Genomic DNA, 11941 nt, shown 5'->3' with positions numbered 1-11941 from the left:
TGTTAAATGGGAACATGGACGTTGTTGCAATGTTCCTAACTTCAATTTTAAGTGAAGTAAATTTTACTTGAAAATGTTGAGGCCGGAAAAAAATTAGGTATGTACAAATTCAAATGTATGAAGCAGAACACGGTATTATGTCGACAACTTTTCATTCAGAAGGGAGATTCCTCAAGGGAGGAGTTTCAGTGCAGGAAGCAACACTTCCGTGTCTGCAGAGTCGGATAACTAGTGAGACAAAGAGACTACGCCCGCACTGGAGAACAGGCATTGATCTACATCTGCAGCCTCCGGGTCGCAGGTAAGCGCTGACATTTATATTAACTTATTAAGGACAGAAAGCACGGCGGGTGACTCGTATTGGTCGATTGAAAGCTGGAAGACGTCTCTGTGAATGACAAAACAAAAGGCTAGATGTGATGTCCGGAGACTGAAAACACACCTTTTCCGACTATATCTGGATTAAAACACAGATTTGCACTTCAGTGGCACTTAAATAGCACTTACTTATGGTACTTTTGTTGTTCGACTATGTTGAGGAAATGTTACTTCCTGTATTCTTGTTGTTCTTAGTTTGTACTCTAGGTTGAAATGCACTGATTGTAAGTCGCTTTGGATAAAAGCGTCTGCTAAATGACATGTAATGTAATGTAATGATGTTACGCGCTAGAATTTGAGTAATGAAGCGCGCTCGTCCCGACTTGATGAGAAGTTGCTTCTCTTGGGGACGGACACAATATTGACAGATCTCTACATCTTACGTTGCACTGCGTAAGCGTAACGTAAGTTTGGTTGCGACACTCTCCACATTAGAATATTTGACCAGGCCTGGTTTTTAGAGATGCACCGATCAGGTTTTTGGTGCCGATCACCGATCACTGAAATCAGTATCTGCCGATCACCGATAATACCGATCACCTATCACTGAAATCAGTATCTGCCGATCCGATAATACCGATCACGGTGTCGATTGAAGCATTATATTCATTGTGTAGCATTATTGCCTAGGGCTATGAGGAAATACATATATAAAGCACCTCAAACATTAAAGAAATTACCGATTTCTTTAAACATTTAGGACTTTTACTTTGAAAAATGTCCTAATTGATACATTAAAATTGGTTGATTGCTATTGTAGGGGATTTCAGATATGTATGGAACACATCTGCATCATTCATTTCCTGGAACTCTGACTTATTTTTATAAACTCTTCCTTGGAACAGTAAAAATGTTTTAATGTTCGCATAATTTAAGTGAAATCTCAGAAACGATCTATAAAGATACAAAATCATTTAATTGTTTACTTTTATATGTTAGTGTATAATTTGTCGACATCTTATTTTGATAAACGGATGTTGTTTCACGTGGTTCTTTCCGTAAACTTTGCAAAACCGGATGTTGTGTTACGTGAATTCTTCCGCTAACTTTATCAAAACCCTCGCGCGCTCCCGATCGAATGCGTTTCCCGTGAACATCAGTCTATAGGGGCTCAGACATGTGAGTGTCGGCTGAGTCGACCCAGTGATTCAACTCGGGGGACGGGGACGCCGCTCGGTGCGTGAGGATCCCCTCGTGGTCCTCTGCACTCTGCGGCCCTCGCCGGGCGCATCGTCTCCGTTGCGGTGCGCGGCGATTGAAACTTCTGATAGTTCTCGCAGATGTTACGTCATCTGATCGGCCGTTTTGATCGGCCGTTTTGAGAATGCCGATCAAAACCGATAATGGGAATATCGGCCGATATGGATCGGCGCCGATCAGATCGCTGCATCCCTACTGGTTTTGTAAACTCAAAACTCTCCAAAGTTGCAGTGGTCGATTTAACACATGATTATTTGTTTTCCTTCCAGTTGCTGTTCGGGGTCATGGATGATTTTGTTCGGGATAAATTATCTGAATGGAATCTCAGCAAGTTCATAGATACATTTAAAGGTAACGTAGTCTATGCATCTGTTTTAAGGCACAGATAATGTTCATAGCAATACTTACAGATCTAATCATACGGAACTAATATAATTATGAAAAATGCAGACATAGGTTTAAGGCAATGTGAGAAATCAGTGTTGACTAATCCTGGCAATTCTTGTCTCTGTTCAGAGGGTAAAAAAGCCCTAACGGTAAACACCGTGGACATTTTCACACTGCTACATTACATTAATAAAGTTCAGTAGCCGCTGCTCTGTATCTTGTATTAAGATGATGATCTCACTGGCACTGAAATCAAGACTAAAGAATGACAACTAATTAAAATACAATTAATAAACATTCACGCTATTTTCAGACTGTAATACTCTTAAAAAATTAAATGAACAGCTGAAGCATCATCTATTCAATATAATAGATTTCTACAGGAGTTTGAGATGACTGAGATTCGTCTCTGTGTTTTAATTGCAGGACAAGACATCGACGAAGAAAATTTTTACTGTCTGGATGATAAAGATATCGCCGACTTGATCCCCACCGTGGGACCAAGGTCAAAATTCAAGAAAAAGCTCAAGTCGTTAAAGGTACATTTCTGTACTCTGCATTCAAGTTACGCTAATACTTTATTTATAATTCACAGTATCACAGACTTCTGTTCAAACTTTCCATGACGGATAATTCATACTATCTCATTAAAAATAAAAGGGTGTGCTGGAATTTGAACATTTATTTATTTTTATGGTTTGCAACTATTTTCTTTTGTCACTAAAAGGAACAAAAAACAGAAAATCCCGAAGTCGTTGATTCGTCTGCTCAAGTAAGTTGAATAAAGTTTCAATCACGAAGGTATCATAAGGCATTTATTACAATAGTACAGATCATATTGTCAAAGTCCGCTCCAACCTTTACATGGCCACTAGTATTGATTTAAGATACACATGTTCATGTTCACCCTCAGGCTTGTGCATCCACCAGTGACAAAAGTAATAAAGGTGAGATAAACGTTCTCTTATTGATCACGTGCATTGTTCATTTGACCCTCCTATTACCTTTGGGCTCAATTTGACCCCATTCGATGTTTAACGTCTCTAAAAAATGATTGACATCATTTTGTTTGCTTCATATTTCATGACTTTTCCTAATTTATTGGAGACAACTGGGAAAACATCAAATTCACATGATGATATGTTTTCAATGTCCTGAACACAACTTGTACGCATCGGTGTTCTTTGGGGTCGATTTGACCCCAGGCTGTTTGTCACCTTGTCAAACATATAAGAAATATCAACTTTTTTATTTATTTAAAGGGCTATTTAGGTACTCAACAAACAAACATAAAGTACCTGACACTTAAACTTGGGAAACAATATTAATTCTAATAATTTTCTAAATGTTTTTAATTGCTGGGGTCAAATTGACCGCAAGGGTAAAAGATGTTAGTCAATTTGAAGGTAACAGGAGGGTTAAGTTTTTAAGGTCTTAATATCTTGCTTTGACTAAGCAACTATACTAATACTGTAAACAACACATTATTCTTCCCCTTTCTTTCAACAAAAATGACCCACTAAGGGAAGAGAAGGTCAGATCTTCAGGGTGAGTCCAGCCCATGGCAATCCCCAATCAAAAAGCCACGAGTTACAGGATCATACATCAGAGGTATTTATAATACTTACAAAGCAAATGTCTGTTTGTAATCCTGTCACACAACCCCAATGCATATATGCAGGTATCCATAGTAACACTGCATATGCTTCAATGTAAATAACATAACCCTGGGCTTTAACGTGAGGATGCTTTGAACCCAGACCGTGATTTATCATGTGCTAATCTGCCACGTATAAGCATGATAATCCACTCCGAAGCATCATAAATGAACCTGGCAGAGAAAGTTCCTCTCACGCTTTACCTTCTTCTCCTCATTGTGCGTTACCGCTTACTTGATACGCTGATTCATGGTTCCAGCTGAAAATGTCTTTACTTTCATTTTGACAGAGGAAATACTACTGTCTGACGTGAAAAACATCATGAATTTTGTTCATCAGAAAATTCCTCAACAAGACAACAAGCTCAACAACTTCCTGAGGTAAGTTTTAAGTTTATCAAATTGTCCATATTAATATGTTATATGGGCCTGGTTCCACTCCTGACCGGGGGCCAGTTTTACGAGGACAGATTTAAAACTTTACAGTTTTGAGCCATGTATCATGGGTTTCAAAAAAATCTTAATTTACCAAAAATATACAGCAAATTACTTTTAGTTCATATACGGATCTCCTTCTGATTTGACACATTATTTCAATGTTTTAATAATTTTGACATTATTTAATTGACCCACACCTAAACTCTTCTATTACAGGAGAAAAATTAATGACTTGGAGACGGACAAGAGGGAGGTGGTCGGTGTCTTTGGCAGAACCGGGGCTGGAAAGAGCTATTTGATAAATACCGTCATTGGAGAGAAGAATCTCTTGCCCAGTGGAAGCGTCAATGCATGTACCTCAGTCATGATTAAAGTGAAGGCTAATGAGCAGAACTCAAAATATGAGGCAGACATCGAGTTCATAACGAAAGAGGTAAACTATGATGAATATGTGTGTTGACTTGAAGCTATTTAAAAAGGTATGATGTGGCTGAAATAATACAGTTGTTGATTATACAGCATGTCATTTAATGTAACAAAGTTAAAGGTTTTTTCTTTTTTTCTTTAGGAGTGGAAAGATGAGTTATGGTTCTCTAAAAATTTCCTTCGGGAAAGTGCGGATCGGGGAAGGGATGAGGATGAAGAGAGGGATCGTAAAGACATTGTGGAAAAGCTGTCAGTGCTGTATGGAGAAGACGGGGAAAACAAATCTCCTGAAGAGCTCATGGATGGCAAATATTTCAAAGAGATCCCAGAATTTCTGCTGTCCAAGAGGAAGATGTTGACAGACGAAACAGTAAGTAGGAGTCAAAATCTTCATAAGAAGCCTTCTTGTCTGCCTGACAGTGACATATTATTTAGTTCTTGTAATATGCAAGTTTAAAAGAAAATCAGTCTGTGAAATGTTCCACTCAAGTGGCCTTGATCCACCGTCCTCTATAACTACACGCTTGTATCAAATTGACACTTTAGAGAGAAAAAAGTGTGTCTACCAGCAACTAATTACATTTAAACAACTGTTTTGACTAAATCCAATGAGGATTATTCCTCCATTTTGATGACCAAACAGTTTACATTAAGATTAAATGTATTATTAAATCTCAAATTTGCTTTTGTTCACATCTTACTGGACAGCTGTGTCAAACTTTCTGGTCACAATAATAGTAATTATTTTATCTCATTTGGTAACCTTACTTCCCAGCAGTTAAACATGATTTATGGAGTACCACAGGGATCAGTACTTGACCCCCTTCTTTTACGGTTCATGCATAATCCCTTTTTATAAAGGGACACTTAACGCAGACGATGCTCACATCTTAATTGCCTTACACTGCTTTTATCTCATTCTATTATGTATTGCAGGCTGAAGAGCTATCTAAAAAACTAGTCATGTACACAAAAAGCAAATCAGAAGATGGAGAAGTAAACGCAAAGAGGTGGTATTGGCCTCTTGTGAAGTGTGTGACTATCAGGGTGCCAAATAATAATCTCCTGAAGCACGTCACACTTGTGGATCTTCCTGGAAATGGGGATCGTAACAAGAGCAGAGACAAAATGTGGAAAAAGGTAATTTATCACATGCAATGCTGTTTATTTTATTGCTGTGTCGTCTGCAAACTGTGACATTGTGTTATTACAAAGTACTGATACCCATCATCATTAACTTGCTGTCCTGTCCCTTCAGATCGTTGGAAGTTGTTCCACTGTGTGGATCGTGACTGAGATAAAACGAGCTGCATCAGAGCCTGAAGCCTGGGAGATACTGAAAAGTGCCTGTAGCTTCATGGGAAATGCTGGCCAGTGTCGGCAGATTCACTTCATCTGCTCCCAGTCTGATGAATCAAGTCATAATCCAGCCTGTCCGTAAGTGATTTAAGGTGTCAAAAGTACATAGGCATGTATATCAAAGTCACTGTGAGGATTTTTTAAGTGGTAATGAAACAGTCTCAATAATAATACTGAAGCCTCTATATGATAACGGTATACCTAAGAAAATGAGGCCATCAGCAAATAGATTGTTTATTTCTATGACACATTTGACAAGGAAATTCCTCTAGAAATCAATAACTGCTTAAACATTCAACACAACTAACTAAACTGAAATAGTAGTTTGTAAGGTGGTCTTTATGGTTTTCTTTCCAGAAAACCTTTAAGATATCTCAGACTTGTAAAATAAAATGTTGCATGTTTCAATAGAATATTTTAGTTTCGATAGTTACAGGTACAAGTTCAAAAGAGATCATTCTGACTTGTTTTGTGAACGCAAAAAAAGTTTGAATTTGAGGTTTCAGTTCTACAAATACTGTATGAGGTTCCAATTAATGCAGTTATGTTTTATTTAGTTCAACTGAACCCCGTGCTTTCATTCTGGAAAGAAATATTAAAGCCAAGAATGAAGTGAGAAAAGAATTCAGAAAACTAAACGAGGTTACGGTGAGTTGTATAGACTGACAGAAATTAAAACAGTTTCGACAACTACAAGCATGCCTTCAAATCTAAACATTTCTTTTTCAGAAATATTTCAGTGATGGAAGTTTCAAAGTGTTCACAGTGAGCTCCTACGAGTTTGTTCAAAAGACAGTCCTAGAACCAGATGAAACTGGTAGGTGAAGTCTCCAAATATGATTTGATATCGATATCATCAATTTAATTTACTTTAACAAAACAAACCAGAATGACTAATTATATTATGGCATTTAAATGTAATTATGTTGAGTAACTGTAAGATGCAAACTGCATTTTTTTTACAGAAATACCTGAACTTCAGGAATTTCTGCAGGATCTCAATGACTGTCACTCAGTTACATTAAACTATGTGAAAGGAGCTCTCGGGATTCTCTCTCTGATTCAAGGGGCCAGCCGTACAGATGGGGTAAGATCAAGTCATGACATTTTTTTCTTTGTATTCTTTCTTTGTCTTTAATCATCATTAAAATTGAAAGAAAATAATTTAAGTCAAAGATAGACTTCTTACATGTAAAGTCACCCATACATATATTTTAGCAATCAAGGTTATTATTTTCCATAAGTTGTGTCGGTTCAGAGAGGCTGAAAAATGACAGTATTAAAAAAATATATAAATGTGAATAAATAGCAGTTTTGTTTTATTGCTTTAAATACTGAATGTGTTGTTTCTTTCAGGCTGATATAAAGACAGCTGTCTGCACAGACCTTGAACAAAAGATGAAGGATGCACTTAATAAAGTCGAAAACAAAATGAAAGAGACTCATCAGGCTTTTGAAGGGTGCCTCAGTGAGGGAGTTAAGGAATCAAAAATTTCATGGGACAAAAACTTGACATCGGTCATAATGCCTAAAGTATGTATTTGAATTATAACGACATCATTACAACATATTTGACACTTTATATGAATGTCTTAAAAGTGTTTCTCTTGTCTGTTTTGTTTCAGAACAAGAAAGGTAGTAGTTTCCACCGGACACTGAAGTGCATAGTACAGCAAGATGGCGCCTACAGAGCAAAAAAGGGAAAACTAATAAACCTCAATATGAAGTTATCTTCATGCCTGACTCAGAGCATTGATGACAAATTCAAGAAGACCTTCCCGTAAGAAATGACTCAATGAAAGCTGTGCTGGCTAATTTAAAACTATGGAAAATGTTTACAAATGATGTGAATACATACATACAAAGTACATCATTGAAATGCAAACTTGTCAATGCTGCGTTTATGACATTTTTTAATTTGTTCACATGTTTCAGAAATGAAGGAGAATGTGGACAATTCAACGGAGTCCTCGATTTGTTTTCACTTAACACGGAGACGATGAGAAAGAACACAAAGTACAAAGATGTCGAACTGCAACTGACATTTCTCAGCACAGAGGTAAAAGAAGACAAGAGTACCATTAGTCACCAAAATTATCAGATTGAATACTTACTTTCATGTAAAATCTTGGGGGGGGGGGGGGGGGGTTACCAGATGAGCCCTATCTCTATATAATATCTTGCTTTCATTTAAAATATGTTGAACTATGATTCATATTCTCTCTCTTAGGAAGACAAGATAAAGACAAAACTCAACAAAATCATCCGCGATCGTAAGAAAACGATCTACAGCAGTCTGACGACAACAATTGAGACGAGCATGCAGGAATGCTATGACGGTACGATAAGAGATCATATAACCTGAACCTGTAAAAATTCATATTATTCATTGTAATTTTTCAGAATTTAGTTAGAATAAAATGTAATTGACTAAAGTTTTTCTGTTTTGTTGTAGTTGCAAAACAAATTAAAGGACAAGGCAGTCTGGAAAAAATTAGGACCACTCTTACGAATCACGTACGTGAGTCAAAGGACGTCATGTTTCAGACAGCTAAAGATGTTATGTTGAACCAGCTGAGAGACTTGATGGTTTGTAACATTTTATAATATGTCATACGATGAGGATTTATTTAAACATGCTGTGCATTTTGGTTGTCACTAATGCTGAGTTTTATCCTGATTTAGAGAGAAATCCTTGAAGACCTGGAAGAAATGCAGGAATCAATCGAACTGACGCTCAAGACAGATGGCGTCTCAATCCCAGGTAAAGACAACAAAACAACGTAGAAACATGATAATGACTACAAATATTTCTATTGAAATTAACAAGTCAGCACATTTCAAATACTGTAATTAATAGTGAACTTGATGTTTTCTGGGGGGTTTAGATGTTGAGAATCAGCTTGAGATGGTGAAGAACCACTACGAAGAACTGAAGCGGTCCAGATGAAGAACCACTCATTTGGTAAAACTGCTGTTCAAGTAATAACAATAATTGAGCTGTTCTGAATAATGCTAACGACGCTTTTTAATTACAGTACCAACTGACGAGCCCTGCGTGTGTGCTGATTAGAGACGTGAGGCCTCTGGATTTGGTCTCAACCCTTTTTGTCAAGTCATCTTATTCTCTTTAAGTGATTTTTTCAGATGTACTTTTCATTAGTTTGGTGTGAATTAAATGCAGAGACATTTTTATGGTCAATATCTGGTCGGGTAATTTGAGCTTTTAATTGATTTCTTTATATGTACTTTTCATTAGTTTGGTGTGAATTAAATGCAGAGACATTTTTCTGGTCAATATCTGGTCGGGTAATTTTAGCTTTTAATTGATTTCTTTATATGTACTTTTCATTAGTTTGGTGTGAATTAAATGCAGAGACATTTTTCTGGTCAATATCTGGTCGGGTAATTTTAGCTTTTAATTGTTTAAAGTTCAGAAGCAGATAAACTGTGTGGGGGGTAAGAGCGGGATGTCCTGCATCAAAGGTCCCCAGTCGGATTCAACCCAGGTACATTGTGGTTTACACGGTACAGATCTTCTTTGTTACCAGTCCATCATTATGGTTTTCATGATTTCAAAAAAATTCTTCTTCTTTAAGTTTTTGTCCATTTTGTAATCGTAGTTTAGTATTGGTTGATTGAGATTGAAATGTCGATGATTTTATTGGTGTTTAAAATACATCCTGAATTTTGATCACAGTATGTTGAATTTCTCAAAGACTTTATAAGCTTTTATTAAAAGAATGATCTGACCTTTTCTTTTATTGTTCAAGGAAAAAACTTGCTTACTGCTAAATAATGTGTTCTTAGTGTGTTAATCCATGTATCAGAATTGGATAGAACTAGATGATAGTAATACACCAGCCTATCTGGTTTCTCATTATTTACTGAAATATTGTTGTGTTTTAATCTACTCTGATTCTAAATGCATTTAAAGTATCTGATAAGGTATACTGTCGAATAAATTCACTTTCAAAGTTCCAAATGTTCTTTGGCTTATTTTTCCTTTATTATGTAAAAGAATCTAAATGCCTCTTCAGGTTCTCACATCAGTTTTTATTGTAGAGAGAGAGAGATAAACAAATAATTTTAAGACGTTTTTTGTCGGTTTGTCCTGTTCATGATTGTACACAAAGAAATGAAGACGTGTACAAACCGATTTGATAAAGGTGTGTTGTTATTCATTTCGGATTCATGGTAATGGGATGTGTTGAACCTGTTTCTGCTTCAAGGTGCCACAATTGAGACAAACATGCAGGAATACTATGACGCAGTGACAGTGGCGGGCCGTGGGCCTGGGGCCTGGGCCTTCAGTGAGGTCCTACACAGTCCCACCCGAATTAATCCACCTCTTATTACTATCATTATGATGCCATGGCTCTAGACCAGGGCTGCTCAATACGTCGATCGCGGCGTAGTATTGGTAGATCGCATGACATAAAAAAAATTGGCCCGCCCCCGTCATTTTCTCTATAGCACGTCTTTGTTTATTTATTAAACTAAACAGCCGTCTGATGTTGATCGTATCTACTGTCGTGTATTTTGCATATTACTCTTAAAGATACAGCTATTTTATAGATCTGAGCCTAGAAGGCCACACGAGAATTTGGAGGGAAGAGTTCCTTTGTCTCACGCTGGCGCCACAGTCCACAGCAGGGGACTGCCCTATATATCCATATTTGGTGGCCAACGCGCCAGCGATCATCTTTGGAGGAAGGGGGGCTATAGGGATTCTATAGGGAACCTATAGAATCGAACATAAGACCTCCCACTTTCTTTTGTCTATATAAGCTGTAAACACACATAGCTCCGTTGAATTCCTTATACACGGACCCGTGGATTCCCAGCCGTTCGAACGAAGCGTCTGTTTTTACTTTGTACTCTAAAGAATAAACTTTGTATTCTTGGAGTGCTGGGTCCCTCGCAACTTCTTTTCCAACAAGTCCTCATTCAAACGGCGCCGACGGAACCCCAAGAAGAAAGATACAACAAGTGGCGTCGCGAACAGTCACGTGTGAAAATACTCAGGACGACAAACACGGTAAACATCTGCTGACTTCATTGATATGATGGTTCATTAAGTGCAGTCTGTGTGTGATTACCGTGGCTCAAGAATAATTTCACCGTGTCGAACGATATTTTTATTTTTCCTGCATATTTGAGTGCGGGGAGAAAAAGGTGCGTTTGAATTGAGAGGGAAAAGTTTTTTCGGGATAAAGTAAAATAGTGATAAATAGCGAATGTTATTGAGGTGTATTAATTAGTAAGTGCAGTTATCCGAAAATAAGGCCTTTGATTTGTTTTAACGTTAAGACGCGGGAAAGTTGATTGCTAAAATAACATTGCGCTGGATAGTCAGAAAGACAGAGAAAAGTAACAAGAAACGAAGAGAGATTAAGAGAGAGAAGGTTAAAGGACCTTTTGGGAAATGATCATAGAGCTGCTTAAATCGGATAGAACATAGTCTAAAGAAATTAGTACTGGCTTAACGAGATTGAGAAATAAAGTACGATTGTATGCTCCCACTCTGCGGTTATTGACGAATAAATGCACGAAGCAGCCTCTCATCAGAAATGAAGTCTCGGACGGTAGCAGAAATTAAACCTTAAGAGAGGAACAAGCGGCAAGAGCATGCTAATACGGATGGATGGTATAAATGACTGATTTTAGGAAAGAAAATAGCCATTTGTGCGTCGTGTAGGCACAATTGCCTGATCACGGGTTGGAGAAATAAAAAAGGTGGGGGCGATTGCTTCGGCCGGAGGATCTGCACCCAGTGTGTGTGTGTGTGTGCGTGCGCGCGAGCCTGCTGGCGTGTGTGCGTTGAGTTGCTGTGTGCGGGTGTGTGGAGTTTTTCAATAAACTCTAAATCACGCCGTGCATTTTTATTCTATAAGAGAACGTAAAGACAAACGTGAGTTCCCTGAAGAGGAGACTAACTAGTTAATAAGATCGTCGAAATAAAAAAGACAAAAAAGAGTAGAGGACTGACTCGTGCTCTCGCGAGAGTCCCACGGTGAACGAACACGTGGTGGTCGACTAGTCATCGCCATCTTGTGGGCAAACATCCTCATCTCAGTCCTTACATCCGGTGCA

General features: G+C 37.8%; 1 protein-coding gene across 1 annotated transcript; it reads left to right on the top strand.

Moving 5' to 3' along the window:
* The first annotated feature begins 263 nt into the window (after positions 1-263).
* LOC130189061 (nuclear GTPase SLIP-GC-like) lies at positions 264-9834 on the top strand. The gene is made up of 22 exons (XM_056407706.1): positions 264-301; positions 1848-1929; positions 2392-2504; positions 2693-2737; positions 2879-2912; positions 3490-3576; positions 3913-4003; positions 4277-4493; positions 4629-4856; positions 5423-5626; positions 5745-5923; positions 6403-6493; positions 6575-6662; positions 6811-6932; positions 7202-7378; positions 7471-7625; positions 7781-7904; positions 8076-8184; positions 8301-8434; positions 8531-8609; positions 8734-8810; positions 8884-9834. Exons 2-21 carry the CDS (start codon positions 1863-1865, stop codon positions 8793-8795), a joined length of 2406 nt encoding a protein of 801 aa, XP_056263681.1. The 5' UTR covers positions 264-301; positions 1848-1862; the 3' UTR covers positions 8796-8810; positions 8884-9834.
* The last annotated feature ends 2107 nt before the right edge of the window (positions 9835-11941 follow it).

This window comes from Pseudoliparis swirei, chromosome 23 (genome assembly GCF_029220125.1).
Source record: "Pseudoliparis swirei isolate HS2019 ecotype Mariana Trench chromosome 23, NWPU_hadal_v1, whole genome shotgun sequence".
NCBI classification, from domain to species: domain Eukaryota; kingdom Metazoa; phylum Chordata; class Actinopteri; order Perciformes; family Liparidae; genus Pseudoliparis; species Pseudoliparis swirei.
The sequence above is the reverse complement of the archived record's forward strand: the minus strand, read 5'-3'. Positions and strand labels throughout refer to the sequence as shown.